The sequence below is a fragment of the Myotis daubentonii genome, chromosome 15 (genome assembly GCF_963259705.1).
Source record: "Myotis daubentonii chromosome 15, mMyoDau2.1, whole genome shotgun sequence".
Lineage (NCBI taxonomy): Eukaryota > Metazoa > Chordata > Mammalia > Chiroptera > Vespertilionidae > Myotis > Myotis daubentonii.
The window spans coordinates 2,754,810-2,771,840 of record NC_081854.1 but is presented as its reverse complement, the minus strand read 5'-3'; the positions used below and the strand labels follow the sequence as shown (position 1 = coordinate 2,771,840).

The window sequence follows — 17,031 nt, the reverse complement described above, 5'->3', positions numbered from 1 at the left end:
GAATATACGTGGGCCTTTTTATTTTTGCCAGGCATTGTTTTAGGTATCTTTCACGCTCACTCAATCATCATAAAAACCCAATAAGTAAGTCATCTCTTTTTTTTTTTAAGGCTGAGAAAATGGAGGCACAGACATTTCAAGTCTTTTTTCCAGGACTACATCGTTAAGATTCTGTGATTTTGCCCATTATTCCACAGCTAAGATTACATGAGCCTAGATTGCAACAGAATTAGCTGCCTCCAGAGTCCAAGTTCTTAAGCACTAGGTTATTCTTCCTTTCTAGTTCTAGGAATATTCTATTTTTCAAACTGAGTATGGTATACACATGCATATTAGACTTACTGTTTACTAGAGGTCTGGTGCATGAAATTCGAGCACTGGGGGGGGGGGTCCCTCAGCCCAGCCTGCACCCTCTCGCTCCTGCATTTAGCATCTGCCCCCGGTGGTCAGTGCACGTCATAGCAACCGGCCATTCTGCTGTTCAGTCGATTTGCATATTAGCCTTTTATTATATAGGATACCTTTCATATACTGTATTACAGATGACATATATATGAAATATTTCACTTAAACATGTAAGTGCTTTTCCACTTTATGCCCTCCTTCTCTGGGCTCCAGCTGGCTGTCCGGGGCCTTGGCATTGGGCAGGAACATAGCGAGATGCATTGAGAAACATAGCGGGGCAGTAGAGAGCCATTACCCAGAGGCCGAGGAGAGAGAAGCTCTTCTCACTCCTGTCACATTTGGCTTTCACTTCCTCTCCTAGACAACACCCAATGAAAACAAGGAGAGGCCATTATTCAGAATCATGTTTAAGGAACATGGTTGAGACAACAGATCCCTGACACATCCTTAGAGTGACCCACCTCTGATTTTCTTTCTTTTTAAAAAAAATTTCTCTTAAATGTATTGGGGTGGCATTGGTTAATGAGATTATATTGGTTCTGCCCTTCCGGTGTAGCTCAGTGGCTGAGCATCGACCCACACACCAAGAGGTCACAGGCTTGATTCCCGGGCAGGGCACATGCCAGGGTTGCCAGCTCAATCCCCTGTAGGGGTCCTGCAGGAGGCAGCCAATCAATGATTCTCTCTCATCATTGGTGTTTCTATCTCTCTCTCCTACTTCCTTCCTCTCTGAAATCAATAAAAAATATATTTAAAATATGTATTTTTAAAAATAAAAATGAGCTCCCATTCCTGGGCTCTGGAGCTGAAATGATATGGAACATGACCAGTGACGGTCCATCCCCTTTGAATTGTGTCTCTAGGTACCATGAGCCAAGACTACACGGTGCAGAACTTGATCCAATTGGGCGCGGCCGTGCTGGTGCTCCTGGCTCTCTTGGCCACACTGGCTGAAAACTGGCACAGCCGTAAGGTTTCACACGGAGGACACTGGCAAGAGGTGCCTGAACCGAGCCCGAGTGAGCAGAAAACCAGGCAGGGTAGCCCTGTGGACCAAGCCCTGGCAGCCACCAGGAAGATGCCTGGGGCTGCAGGTGGATAACATCAGAGCACATGGGAGGAAGGGATGCTGAGGAGCTCAGAACCACTTTCAAGCTAATCGAGTGGTGGTTCTTGTATGAGTCTGAGGTGTTTGCACCCCACCTTCCAGAACGTGGGTGAGAAAATTCTCACCTGTAGCCTCGGTGTAACTCATTTCCTGTAATTAAAAAATAATAATAACGCAAAGTATTCTCAATTCTCCTGGCTGACTTTTTTCACCCTTTCATTTGTATTTCTTGTATCTTTATTGTTGAGAGTACTACAGATGTCCCCTCTATTTTCCCTGTTGCCCCCTCCACCTAATTCCCGCCCCACCCTAAGCCTTCACCAGGCTGTTGTCTGTGTCCATGGGCAATGCCAATATGCATATAAGTTCTTTGGTTAATCTCTTCCCATCTCCCCCTTTCCTCTGAGATTCATCAGTCTGTTGCATGCTTTAATGCCCCTGGTTCTATTTTATTCATCAGTTTATTCTGTTCATTGGATTCCACCAAAAGTGAGATCATGTGGTATTTATCTTTCTCTGACTGGCTTATTTCCCTTAGCATAATGCTCTCCAGGTCCCTCCATGCTGTCTCAAAGGTTAACAGAGTTTTCTTTTTCACATTTGCATACTATTCCATGGTGTACATGTCCCACAGCTTTTTTATCCACTCATCTACTGATGGGCACTTGGGCTGTTTCCACATCTTGGCTATTGTCAATAACACTGCTATGAATATAGGATTGCATATATTCTTTCTGATTTGGTGTTTTGGGATTCTTAGGATATATTCCTAGAAGTGGATCAAATGGCAATTCTGTTTTTTAATTTTTTGAGGAAACTCCACACAGTTTTCCACAGTGGCTGCACTAGTCTGCATTCCCACCAGCAGTGCATGAGGGTTCCCTTTTTCTCCACATTCTTGCCAGCACTTGTTGTTTGTTGATTTATAGCCATCCTGGCAGTTCACCCTTTCTTTATAGAAGATCAGTTGTCGTTTCGATCCCCCTGGTCAGGACGTATGTGGGAAGCAACCAATCGACGTGTCTCTCTCACATCAATGTTTCTCTCTCTCTCTGTCTCTCTCTCTCTCTCTTTCTCTCTCCCCACTCCCTTCCACTCTCTCTACAACTCAATGGGAAAAAATATCCTCGGGTAAAGATTAACAACAGCAACAAAAAAACCCACACACATAACCAGCTTTCTCACCTGCATGAGCTGTGTTCTCGCTATCTACATAAGGTCAACATGGAAACTCTGATGCGTAGCCCTGTCTTCTCACCCACTACTTCCTGTGACCCATCAAGACTAAGGTCTCCAAACCATGCAAAACAGGAAGTTAGCTGGAAGCACTCAACCTTACTCTTGGTGAGTCCTATATTGGAGATGCCACTATGGGAAGACAAGACGGAGCAATCCAACAGGCGATGCTTTACCCAGGGAGAACAGAGCTGGCGATTTTAGGTCAGAATCTGCCTACAAGTTCAATCAGGAGTGAACATATCTGTTTTGTTTTTATTCCCCTCAAGGCAGCCTTTGAGCAAGATGTTATCTACACAAGGGGCTGACACCTTCCTTCAACATGTTGTAAAAACATTGTGGTGGAGACTGTCTAGGCCGGTGGTCGGCAAACTCATTAGTCAACAGAGCCAAATATCAACAGGACAACGATTGAAATTTCTTTTGAGAGCCAAATTTTTTAAACTTAAACTATATAGGTGGATACATTCTACTTTAAATTCACAGTTTTTGTCTTCTGTTTTTCTTTGCTTCTTCTTTGTAGCCATCTCAAACAGGACACCTAAAAAAAAATGTTTCATTTTATAATAATAAAGCCATCACAAAAGAATTACAATTCTTAAATTGATGACAAAAATACCTGTAGGATTTGCAGCTGGTTGGAAAAATACAGGTAACTTTATGCTTCGAGTAGTTACTTTTGTCACCCGCACGCGATTTGCGGACGCAACTAGCACTAACCACTGCACAATGAGACTGCTGACTGACTGGCTCACTCAACTCGTGCATGAATCGCTCACGCCTCCCTGGCGCTGCGTATCCCACGGCCGCCTGCGCCCGACCAACCGACACCCCCCCACTTCTTCTAACGCCACTTCTTCAAAATAGACTCGCCCAGGCCGAAAACCAATTTGTGCACATGGGCCACGAAGTTTCAATCGCACTGTACGTGCACCCGCACGTGGTATTTTGTGGAAGAGCCACACTCAAGGGGCCAAAGAGCCACATGTGGCTCGCGAGCCGCGGTTTGCCGACCACTGGGTTAGAGCATTGACCTGACACACCAAGGTTGTTGGTTCTATCCTCGGTCAGGGAGCATACAAGATTCAACCAATGAATGCACAAATGAGTGGGACCGCGGATTGATCTCTCTCTCTCTCTCTCTCTCTCTCTCTCTCTCTCTCTCTCTCAAAATCAACTTAAAAAATAATAGACCACTAAGTTATTAATTTTTGTGCTTCTGATATATGATATTTGCTGTATATCTCTCTCTCTACAAGGTACATTTTATACATTATATATTCTTTGTACATTAGATAAAATAGCAGTGTAAAGATAAAAATTGGTTTTACTGAGCATTAATAGCTTAAATTTTAAAAAATAGTCAGCTAATCTACCAAAGTTCACTAAATAGTCAGTCTTTTATCATATTTGTGCCATAAAACACTCCAAGAAAGAAAAAAACACCTCTTTTATATAATTTATCATTATAATCCAGATAATATGCATTCCTTATTATTGGAGAAAATATGAATTTAAATTTGCTCTGCACAGAACGGTCAGTGCACTATTTTAAATTAAAATTTAACCAAAACATTGAAAAAAATAATAACAATTCTAAGATTTTTGCTTGAACACCACCTTCTCTGGGCATAATGTCCACCTTTCAAAACGTAGACGTTGACCCAGAAACGAGTTTCAGACAAGACAGACCATTGTCGGAGGATCTGGTGAGGCCTCAGGCTGTGATCAGAAGTGGTGTGAGAACCATGTCCTCTCCTTACGCCGCCCGACCAGAGGTGAGGAAGAGCTGAGAGCCTTCTTGCAAACCAGTCCATTATGAGAGCTCCGTGTGGGCAGGCGTTGGGCCTCACTCACCACTTCCTGTGCATATGCCTGGTCTGCTGGGCTCTGCCTCCATCCAGCTGCTCCTCGCCCGCCCGCCAGCCCGCCTGGTAGACTCTGCTATGCCATCTACACTCCCTTCCCTGCTCTGCCTCGGTGAGTTCCTATGGGGACAGGACGTGGGATCCAGGGTCCAGGTGGGGCACCCTGGCTCATTGTTCCTATCTTCCAGGACTGTATCTGAGCCTGAGGGCCGGCGCCCAGAACCGTAAGTCCTCCCTTCAAAACCCCAGCGTCACCCCAGGCTGGGCATAGTGTCCGTGGTTCAAAGTGTAGAAGTTGGCCCAGAAATGGGTTTCAGGTGAGGCCGACCGCTGTCTCCACCTGAGAACAACGGGAGGGCTGGCCAGCAGCTGGGTAGGAATTGGGGTAGGGAGGGGCTTTCTCTGGATGCCCTCCAGCCTCTGATTCCCTTCCAGAGACCCTCTCAAAGCCCCTCATCTGGGCCGAACCCAGTTTCATGGTTCCAAACGGGGCGTCGGTGTTCGTCTGGTGCCAGGGAACTCACAGGGCCATTGAGTACCAGCTGCATTTTGAGGGACTAATCACCTTGGAGAGACCGAACGCCCCTGGGATGACGAACAAAGTCAAGTTCTCCATCCAGCCCATGACCTCCTCCACTGCAACGCAGTACACGTGCTTCTACCGAACTGGGGAGCTCTGGTCAGAGCCTAGTGACCCTCTGGACCTGGTGATAACAGGTAAGTGTCCCCTTCTCCAGCTGGAGAGTCTCCTCCTAGGCCTGAATCCTGGGGAGTGTCATCATTTATTAATCTCGCTCCTTTTTTTAAAATATTTTTATTGATTTCAGAGAGGAAGGGCGAGGGAGAGAGAGATAGAAACATCAACGGTGAGAGAGAATCATTGATCGGCTGCTTCCTGCACTTCTACTGGGGATCTAGCCCAAACCGGGTGTTGAACCATGACCTCCTGGTCCACAGGTCGACACTCAACCACTGAGCCACCCCAGCCTGGCTATTCATCTCTTTTAGTCTCTTCCAAACCTCACTCAAATACCATTTGTCTTGGGGGAGGGCGACTAATCACTTCCTACAGGGGTTGTCTATTTGAGAGTTATCTCTACATTCTAGGATCAGATTTGTTTTAGGTCAAGTTCTTCAGGTAGGAGACACTGAGATGGATGTTTGTGTGCAAGGAAGGATGATTGGAGGAGGGGTGTCCTCAAAAAAACAGCCCCTGTGATGGATGAGAGACACAGGCTGGGCAGATGAGGTGAGACTGGGATACTTTCTCTGAACCCAGCCATGCATATGTAGCACTCTAGCTCTGAGAGGGCCCTTCACACTGGTTTCAAATGATGCTAGAGGCCCCCCACTCCCAGCCCCAGCATCAGCCAGTGATTGGATGAGAACAGAACCCCTCCCAGAGAGGTTCCACCAGGTACCCTTGATCTTACGGCACTTGGACTCTCGCCCAAGACAGACCTGGAGTGAGAGTCCGGATGCGTAAGTCAATTCAGTAGCTCATGAGGAGGAAATGGCGGCCTGACAAAGTAGGACAGGGTAAACGTGATAGGGAGGGAGGGAGGAAGAAAGGGTAATCTTGGGGTCCCTTTGGCTGAGGAGTGTTCTCAAGCGTAGGCCAATGTGGACTTGCCTGGAGTGCTCATTGAACACAGACGGCTTCGGTACAGCCATGTTCGTGGAAGCACTGTCCACAGTCGCCAAAAGGTAGAAACAACCTAAGTGCCAATCGACAAATGAAGGGGTAAACAGAATGTGGTTTGGCTCAGTGGATAGAGCGTCGGCCTGTGGACTGAAGGGTCCCGGGTTCGATTCCGGTCAAGGGCACATGCCCAGGTTGCAGGCTCAATCCCCAGTAAGAGAAGTGCAAGAGGCACCTGGTCAATGATTCCCTCTCATCATTGATGTTTCTTCCTCTCTCTCCCTCTCCCTCTCACTTCCTCTCTGAAATCAATAAAAATATATATTTCTACACATATGTGGCCCATCCACACAAGGACATGTTGTCCAGACTTACGAAGGAAGGACATTCTGACATGTGCTACGACGGGGGTGAAACCCATGTGACGTAAGTCCATCACAAACGGACAAATACTGCCTGACTCCACTTCTCTGAGGTCCCTGGAATAGTCACATTCATGGAGACAGGAAGGAGAATAGAGGTGGGGGAGGGTGTGTCAGGGCCTAAGGGGAGGGGAAAGAGGAAGTTGTTGGTTATGGGGCCAGAGTTTCAGTTTTGCAAGATGAAAAGAGTCCTGTGGATAGAAGGGGGTGATGGTGGCACAGCAACATGAATGTGTTTAATGCCACCTAACTGTGCACTTCGAAGTAATCAGGCCAGGGTGGCTCAGGTGGCTCAGGTGGCTGGAGCATCCTCCCATACACCAGATAGGTTGTGAGTTTGATTCCTGGTCAAAGCATGCACAGTAGGCAGCCAATCTCTCTCTCTCTCTCTCTCTCTCTCTCTCTCTCTCTCTCTCTCCTCTCCTCTCCTCTTCTCTTCTCTCTCTCTCTCTCTCTCTCTCTCTCTCTCTCTCTCCTCTCCTCTTCTCTTCTCTTCTCTCTCTCTCTCTCTCTCTCTCTCTCTCTCTCTCTCTCTCTTCTTCTCTAAAGTAAATGAACATATCCTCAGGTGAGGATTTTTTTTAAAGTGGTTAAGATGGCCCTAGCGGGTTTGGCTCAGTGGATAGAGCGTCAGTCTGCGGACCAAAGGGTCCCAGGTTCAATTCCGGTCAAGGGCATGTTCCTCAGTTTCAGGCTCCTTCCCAGCTGGAGCCCTGGTCAGAGCATGTGCAGGAGGCAACCAATGGATGTGTTTCTCTCACATGGATGTCTCTCTCTGTCTTTCCCTCTCTCTCTTCCACTCTCCCTAAAAATGAATGGAAAAATATCCATTGACTGGATGAGGATTATTAAAAAATAATAATAATAATATTTTAAAAAGTAAAGACAAGGGAAGGGAAGGGGTGGGAGGTCTAGGAGGCAGGATAAAGACGCCCTTTGCCTTCCAATCCCTTTCTCCCACAGGAATGTATGACAGGCCCACCCTCTCCGTTCACCCTGGGCCTGAGGTGCTCCCAGGAGAGAACGTGACCTTCTCTTGCCACCTAGAGACGGCAACGACCACGTTCTTTCTGCATAAGGAGGGGATGGCCAGCCGCCCGTGGCGCAGAGTCAGCAACAGTCCAGCAGCGTTCTCCATGGGCCCCGTGACCACAGCCCACAGGGGGACGTACAAGTGTTTCGGTTCCTATAACGAGCACATGTGGTCTTTCCCCAGTGAGCCTGTGACGCTCCTGGTCACAGGTGAGGACGCCCCCGGTGTTTCTCCAGGGCCTCTCTGGAATCCCAAGGGACCCCCACACGTAATGAGGACCAGTTGGGATGATGTAGAGAGAGCTTTGTACCTCCCAGCGATGCCTCACCCATGTCCATTTCCTTGAGGCCCAGTTGACTGTTCATGAGGAAGAATATCAGCTGACTAGGCATAGATAATAGGTGGGAAGATCAGAGGGAACCCAAAACCCTCACTTTTTCTTTTTTCTTGTCTCCATTGTCAGGAGATGCCGGGGTCGCTGACCTGGCATCCACAGGACAGCCCCCTTCCCCAGGTGAGTAACAGGTGCTTCTAAACGTGGGGAGGGACTCAGAGCCTCCCAGCGCCATCACCTACTGCTCCCTCGGTCAACCACACCGATGCCTTTGCTCCTGTGACCTGGATTCCAGCGGGAGGGCACCGATGATGAGTCAGTCACAGCGCCTCCGTCAATCAGACAGCTCTTGCGCAGGGAATGATGGGATGGGAGGAGACAAAGCAGAACTTTGCCATTAAGGTGATGGATGGGGAAGGCAGGTCGAAATAATATGCAGAGTTGTCTCAGCTCGCCTCACAGAGAAGGAGGCCTCTGAGCAAAAGCTGAGGCTCTCTGGAGAAAGACAGTTCCAGGAAGATGGCCAGTTTTGCTCAGTGATTAGAGTGTAGGCCTTCAGACTGAAGGGTCAGGGGTTCAGCTCCCGGTCAAGGGCATGGACCTCGGTTGCAGGCTCGATCCCCGGCACCAATTGGGGTGTGTGCAGGAGGCAACCAATCCATGTGTCTCTCTCACATTGATGTTTCTCTCTCTCTCTCTCTCTCTCTCTCTCTCTCTCTCTCTCTCTCTCTCTTTCTCTCTCTCTCTCTCTCTCACCCTCCCCCCTTTCCCCACTCTCTAAAAATCAATGGAAAGAATATACTTGGGTGAGGATTAACAAACAAAAATTTTTAAAACAATTTTTTAAGGAGGCCAGGGGGACTGGAAATCATGTCCAGTGGGGATGGGGTGGAGCTGGGGCAGCTCATGTAGGACCTTGAGAAAGTGGCAAGCCTGACCTTTCCTGTGTGTGAGGAAGAAGAAATGATACAGGTTGACTCACTGAGGAAACTGAGGCTCAGCGAGAAGACAGGCCTGGCATAAAGACACTCGCTTCCTAGCCCTAGAGCTGAATTCTTCCGCCTGTTCTTCTGCCTTTTGACTCTTCCATTCCACCTGCCAGATGAAGCCGCTGGGGCCTGGAGGGTGGGTAGGGGACCCTGAAAAGCACTGGGATGCCATGGGGTGTATCCAAGGGGAGGAGAGAGGCTGGGGTGGAAGAGGCCCACACCATCTCCTTTCCTCCCTTATCCACGTTCCTTATCTCCTGCAGACTCTTGGGAACTCCACTGGTCAACCACAAAGAAGGGGCTCCGGAAAGGTAAGCGAGCAGCTGGGGATGCAGGCTCTGGAGCAAGCATGTCAAACTCAAAGGCTAACAAGGTTTAAGTGGGTGTGGGCCACAAAAAAACAAAAGTTTCAATTTTCATAGAAACGTAGGCTTATTTCGATAGAGACGTGCTGAATACAAAGGGCTGAAATAAATGAGTCATCGTTAACACAAAACAATAGAACGTTTTAATAAAAAATAATATTTTTTTCTTGAACATGAACTTACTAGACACTGAATAACTGCACAAATTCATAAGCGTCATGCAAATAAATTTTTCTTGTTCTCCAAAAGCGAAATATTTCCCGTTGTGCACACCAAACAAGTCAGTCCAAGACTAATGACGGGGCCATCAGCTGCTAAAATATTTGCTGCTGGTATTAGTGGAGAGAAATGGTGCGCCTGTGCATAAGACGCGTAAGGGAAATGAATGCAACTCGATTATAGTCATCAGTCATTAGCGAACATTGTAGTTTGTTATTAATAATTATGTATAACAGAATATCATAAAAATTAAGTTATGAAATTTTTATTAAAACATTTCTTACATACCATTATATTGGCCGGGCCACAGGAATATTCGTGTGGGCCGCATGCAGTCCGCGGGCCATGAGTTAGGGCCTGGGAAGGAGACAGGATGAGATGCTATTGATCTGTTCCTGCCTGTGATCACCATTCTTCTGACCCCAGATCTGATCCCCTGGGATTACACGGCGGAGAACCTCTTTCGGGTCGGCCTGGGCCTCCTGGTCCTGGTGGCCCTTATGTGCCTCCTGGCCCACACCCGGCTTTTGAGGAAGAAGACAAAAAGGGCCTCAAGTCAGGAACGCAGGAGAAGGTACAGATGGCAAGGAGCCCTGGACGAATGATCGAGAGATGCGGTGGCCATAGGTGAAGTTGAATGCTGACCTTGACCTTGAGCTGGATGACCTCTATGTTGGAAGGAAACCAGGGGACAACTGCGTGGAGTTTGATGAACCAAGGCAGGAGGAGGGATGAAGAGGCTAAATGTCTCCTGCAGGCAGATCCCACTGTCTCTTCTAGGTTCTCAGTATTTTGTTGTTGTTGAATGTATTGGGGTGACATTGGTTAATAAAATTACATGGGTTTCAGTGGTACAATTCAATAGTACGTTGCATTGTGTGTTCACCACCCTAAGTCAAGTCTCCTTCATCACCATTTTTCCCTCCTTTACCCTTGCCTACCTTCTCCCACCCCACCCCCACCCCCTTTCGGTCTGGTAATCACCATACTGTTGTCAATGTCTGTAAGGTTTTTGTTGTTGTTTTATTGTTTTGCTTAATCCCTTCACCTTTTTCACCCAGCCCCACAACCACCCTCCCCATTGACAGCTGTCAGCTTGTCCTCTATCAATGAGTCTGTGGAATATTACTTAGCTGTTAAAAAAATAGAACATCTGCTATGGCAGGAGGGCTCAGTTGGTTGGAGTGTCTTCCCATACACTAGAACAGCGGTTCTCAACCTGTGGGTCGCGACCCCTTTGGGGGGTCAAACGACCCTTTCACAGGGGTTGCCTAAGACCATCAGAAAACACATATATAATTACATATTGTTTTGTGATTAATCACTATGCTTTAATTATGTTGAATTTGTAACAATGAAATTGGGGGTCACCACAACATGAGGTATTAAAGGGTCGTGGCATTAGGAAGGTTAAGAACCACTGCACTAGAAGGTTGCAGGTTCAACCCTAGCTGGTTTGGCTCACTAGATAGAGCATCAGCCTGCAGACTGAAGGGTTCCAGATTCAATTCTGGTCAAAGGCATATGCCTGGGTTGCAGGCTAGATCCCCAGTCAGGCTGTGCAGGAGGCAGCTGATCAATGATTCTCTCTCATCATTGATGTTTCTCTCTCTCCCTCTCCCTTCCTCTCTGAGACCAATAAAAACATATTTTATATAAGTGTATTCAATGGATGAAAATAAGGAATATTAGCAAATGTTTTTATGTCAATCATGTCCCATTTTCTGTAACTGCTTTAAGGACTTGATGTTCCAATAAAGTATTTTTATATAAGAAAAAGCAGGTGAGGTATTTTTCCAGGAAATGCAAGGGGGACTTGCAGAACTCTTCATTTAAATAATAATAGTCGTAATTCTTATTTTCAATAAAAAGAAGCAAGAGTTAAAGCTTCAGACATGGAGTCAATTCTGCAGGAGAACGTCCGCCTCCCTGGTGTTACAGGTCCCTGGGTATGGAGCCCGACTCCCCTGAGAAAGGACCCACACCCCCGGTTGGCTGTGCCCCTTCATGTCACTCCCCAACCACTGGAAACTGGTTTCTCACCCCCACTTCCTCCGGAGCTGTTTTCATGACAAACGCTAATGGGTTTCCTGGAACTTGCCGTGGACACGTTGCCATGTGGCCATGTCTGAGGCTTTTATCTCTGTTCCCCGGCCAGCCGTCTACGACCACTTCCTCCTCGGCTCTCACTGCCTTTCTCTGCTCATTGCTCATTCTCTGACGGCTCCTGCACCATCCATTCCAGCCTCCCCAACGCTGGAGCTTCGGGGTTCACTGGCAGGCTCCCCTCTTTCTCTGGACACATGTCTGGGTTGATCTCATTGAAGCCCATGGTTTCGCTTTCCCCAAAATGAATGCCCCGATCTGTTTCTCTGAACCTGATGTTTTTGTGTGTGGTTTTTTTTTTTTTGCCAGACCTTCAGGTTATTTTTATCAGCTTCCCCCCCCCCCAATTAACCTGAATGCGTCATCTTTCCACCTACAAAGGTGTCCCTCCCACTTGTAAAAATTCCCACCCTGTTTTCGGTCACTTTGCTCTGTTCTCTGTACCTACGCTTGTGCTTCTGGTCACTGTTAGAAAAATGTGTCACACGAATCAGAAGGAAATGATACACTTTACCATTTATAGATAGATAGATATAGATGATATAGATATAGATATAGATATAGATATAGATATAGATATAGATATAGATATAGATATAGATATAGATATAGATATAGATATAGATATAGATATAGATATAGATATATCCAAGACCAAATTGCTGACCCATTGGGTTTCTGGTAAGAAAGGTCTTCCTGGTTTCACTGGAGCCCAAGTCAATAAATTCACTTTTGCACCTTGACTTTTACATGTTTTAGTTTTGGGGTGAAGTATTTGCCATAGATATTTCCACATATTAAAACAATCAACACAGCCCAGCCAGCGTCACTCAGGGGTTGAGCATCAACCTACGAAACCAGGAGGTCACGGTCCCATTCCCCGTCGGGTCACATGCCTGGGTTGCGGGCTCGATCCCCAGTGTAGGGCGTGCAGGAGGCAGTCGATCAATGATTCTCTCTCATCATTGATGTTTTTCTCTCTCTTCCTCTCTGAAATCAATAAAAACATACATATTTTAAAAGCAATAAACCTAAAACAAGAGCTCTCCCTGATTTAGTTACGAATGGACTTTCTTCCATCCGCACACCTGGAGACAGATACCACTGGCTTCCTCTTTTTATTTTTTTACATTGTTTTTCTTTATTGACTAAGGCATTACAGACGTGTTCTTGTCCCCTCATTGCTCCCCCACTCCACCCCCCACCCTGCTCATGCCCTCACCCCCCTGGTGTCTGTGTCCATTGGTTATGCTTATATGCACCTTGAACGCGCCCAATCTCGTCTGGCTTCCTCTTTTCATAAGGCCACCCATCCTATTGAATTAGCACCTCACCTTTATGACCGCCTTTAACCTTCATAGTTCCTAAACAGACCTTATCTCAACACACAGTCACACGAGGGGGGTTAGGGCTTCAACATGTGCATTTGGGGCTGGGGGGAGAGACACACAGTTCATTCCACAGCATTGTGTGATGCCAAGATGCATCCCTGTCCTCCAGCCAGGAGCACACATACACCCCCACCAACTGTCACAGCCAAAAATATCTCTGGATAATTCCACCTGTCTCCTTGGGGACAAAAATCACGCCCCAGATAACCACTGGCTTAGAAGGATGTAGACAGGGTGATGGGAGAAGGCACACCTAGTGGGGAGGAGCCTGCATGGGATCTGGTCAGAGCACAGGAGGGTGAGGAGGCGGTGCCTGTGTGAGAAGGGGTGGTGTGAGACACAGCGGTGACACCCAGAACACCCACCACTGGGCAGAGAGCAGCAAGGGCAGCGCCTGCATTCAGTGCACCCTCGGGGAAGGAGCAGGCAGCCCAGCCCGGCTGGAGCACAGGGAGCTGGGAGAACCCTTGCGAGAGGTGAGTGGAGAGGTCAGCAGGGCCGGGTAGAGAACTTTTTTACAGTCTGTTTATCTCTTCCAGCTTTGCTTTACCTCTTTTCACTGGCACGGACCCTAATGCAGAGTTCTCTGAAAACAGGGGTGTCTCGCTCTAAGCTGAGTTTGGAGAATCGCCCTGGACTTGAACGCTTGCCTTTGCCCACATCGAGTGGCCCCAGGTGGTTCTTAGTTTCTGGCAAAGAGTCGGCTAAACCAGGGTTTCTAAGCCTCAGCACTGCTGAAATGTGGAACCAGATAATTCTTTGCTGTCTGGGTGAGGGGGTTGCACTGTGCATTGTGGGGTGTCTAGCAACATCTCTGGACTCTACCCAGCAGGCGCCAAGACCTTCTCCTCCCCCAGTTGTGACAACCAAAAGTGTCTCCAGGCATTGAGCTGGGCGTGGGGGAAACCGGTATCACCCTCCACTGAGAAACACTGGGCCAGAGAGAGGTCCAGACGGTGAGCCTGGGTCCCAGAACGGTACTAGGCCTGCTCTAGACCAGTGGTTCTCAACCTTCTGGCCCTTTAAATACAGTTCCTCATGTGGTGACCCAACCATAAAATTATTTTCATTGCTACCTCATAACTGTAATGTTGCTACTGTGATGAATCATAATGTAAATATCTGATATGCAGGATGGTCTTAGGCGACCCCTGTGAAAGGGTTGTTCCACCGCCAAAGGGGTCGCGACCCACAGGTTGAGAACCGCTGCTCTAGCCAGACCCTAAGGACTGCATTAGGATGGGAGGTTGAGCAGTGGATCTACTGGTTCCCCCACCCCCGTCTATGATGGAATGTTCCACCTCTGCCTTCCCACTGCCCCCCCCCCGTGGTCTATGATGAAATGACCCACCTCTTCCTCCCTCCCCTGTCCCCCCCCTATGATGGAATGTCCCACCTCTGCCTCTCCTCCCCGATCACCACCCCACCCTGTGGTCAGCATTGTGAATTCACCAAATGCTGTATAGTACATTTTAAAATGATTAAAACAGTAACCTTGATGTTCTGTGTATTTTGCCACACACACACACACACACACACACAGAGTCTCTCGACATTGCCAAGTATCCCTTCTGGGGCAAAACCGTCCTCACTTGAGAACCACAAGCAGCTAAATTAAGCCCGCCTACTTCCGTACTTGAGTTCAGAAAGGGGCCTTTATCTTCCACTTGGGTCATTCTTTCTCAGCTCACGGGTGTGATGTTTAACCCACAACATGTAGCACAGAATGAAAAATGTGAAAGGTGAAGAGATGTGGAAGAGAAATGAGGAGGCAGCTGGTCAAAGAAAGACAACCACCATATACTTTCACTTACATGTGGAGTCTAAGGAACAAACTAAACCAACCAACAAAGTAGAGACAGACTCATAGACACAGAGAACAGACTGCTAGCCACCTGATGGGACGGGGCCTTTGGGGGCTGGGTGGGAAAGGTGAAGGGATTAAGGAATGTAAATTAGCCGTTACAGCACAGTCACGGGGGGTGTCAAATACAGCAGAGGGAACATCCTATATAATAAAACCCTAACATGCAAATCAACCAAACAGCAGAACAACCGGTCGCTATGATGCACACTGACCACCAGGGGCAGATATCAACGCAGGAGCTGCCCACAGGCCCCAGGCCAGCCAAGGTGGGTACCAGCAGGGTCTCCTCTGATCATCCCACTGGTCACCCCCCAGAGGGAGGCAACCAGCAGCAGTGGGGGCGGTGGGGCCAGTGAGAGGGTGGCGCCAAGCCAGCCAACGTGGGTGCCAACGGGGGCCCTCTGATTGCCCCACCAGTTGCCCCACAGATCAGCCCTGATCACCGGCCAGGCCTAGAGACCCTACCTGTGCACAAATTTCGTGCACTGGGCCTCTAGTAGTCAATAATATTGTCATAAAAATATGTATGGTGCCAGGGGGATACTTGAAGTATTGGGAGGGGATCACTTCAGAAGTTATATAAATGTCTAATTACTATGTTGTATACCTGTAACTAATATAAAATACTGAATATCACCTGTAATTGAAAAATACAATAATTGTCCAGCCTGTGTGGCCCAGTGGTTGAGTGTTGACCTATGCACCAGGAGGTCACAGTTCGATTCCTGGTCAAGGACACATACCTGGGTTTCGGCTCGATCCCCAGTGTAGGGCATGCAGGAGGCAGACGATCAATGATTCTCTCCCATCATTGATGTTTCTGTCTCTTTCTCCCTCTCCCTTCCTCTCTAAAATCAATAAAAATGTATAATTTTTAGAACCTTGGTGAAGCCCTAGTAGGTTTGCTTAGTTTATAGAGCATCAGCCTGCAGACCAAAGGGTCTCAGGTTTGATCCGGGTCAAGGGCACATACCTCAGTTGCAGGCTCCTCCCTTGCCTGGGCCCTGGTTGGGGCTCGTGCAGGAGGCAACCAATCAATGTGTTTCTCTCACATTGATATTTCTGTCTTTCCCTCTCTCTTCCACTCTCCTTAAAAAATCCATGGAAATAGCAAAGATCTGGAAACAGCCTAAGTGCCCATCAGCAGATGAATGGATTAGAAAACTGTGGTACATCTACACAATGGAATACTATGCTACTGTAAAAAAGAAGGAATACTTACCATTTGCAACAGCATGGATGGAACTGGAGAGCATTACGCTAAGTGAAATAAGCCAGTCAATGAAGGAAAAATACTACATGATCTCATTTATGGATAATAAATACCATTATAAACTGATGAATAAAAATAGATACAGAGGCAGAGCAGGATCAAACAGATTGTCAAACTACAGCGGGAAGGCTGGGGAGGGTTGGGGCGTGGCGGGGGGAGGGGGGGTAAGAGATCAACCGAAGGACTTGTATGCATGTATGTAAGCATAACCAATGGACATAAGACACTGGGGGGTAGGGGAGGCCAGGGGAATGTCAAGGGGCGGGGAGGCGACATATGTAATATTCTTTGTAATACTTTAAGCAATAAAACAATTTTTAAAAAGTCAATGGAAATATATCCTCAGGTGAGGATTAAAAAAAAATTTGAGGGAAAATAGAGATGACTCACTTTTGTCAGTGTCTAGGAATTAGTGCTCAATGAATTTAATTTTTTGAATTTACTTTTTAAAGGATGTTCTGAAGTGGCTTTGCTGCTTTTCTATGAATTACCAGCAATAGATTGTGGATCACAGAGGCTGTGTTCTCCCGGGGAATGGGTTGCACACAGGGAATTACTGAAAGTTTAAAGCCAACTGTGATATGATCAGATCTGTGCTTCATCAATAAGAATTGATTAGCTCTGGCCAGGTGGCTCAGTTGGAGCATCATGCCATGCTCCAAAAAGGTTTCAGGTTCAATCCCCAGTTGGGGTGAGTATGGGAGACAACCGATCATATTCCTCTGTCTGCCTTCCTCTCTAAAAATCAGTGAAATATCAAGTGAGGATTGAAA

The 17,031-nt window shown here is 47.4% G+C and overlaps 1 protein-coding gene across 1 annotated transcript; it reads left to right on the top strand.

The window, feature by feature from the left end:
• Positions 1 to 4,454: 4,454 nt before the first annotated feature.
• On the top strand, positions 4,455 to 10,889 carry NCR1 (natural cytotoxicity triggering receptor 1). The gene is made up of 7 exons (XM_059665748.1): positions 4,455 to 4,729; positions 4,806 to 4,841; positions 5,053 to 5,334; positions 7,645 to 7,923; positions 8,178 to 8,228; positions 9,301 to 9,348; positions 10,048 to 10,889. Exons 1-7 carry the CDS (start codon positions 4,621 to 4,623, stop codon positions 10,224 to 10,226), a joined length of 984 nt encoding a protein of 327 aa, XP_059521731.1. The 5' UTR covers positions 4,455 to 4,620; the 3' UTR covers positions 10,227 to 10,889.
• Positions 10,890 to 17,031: the final 6,142 nt, after the last annotated feature.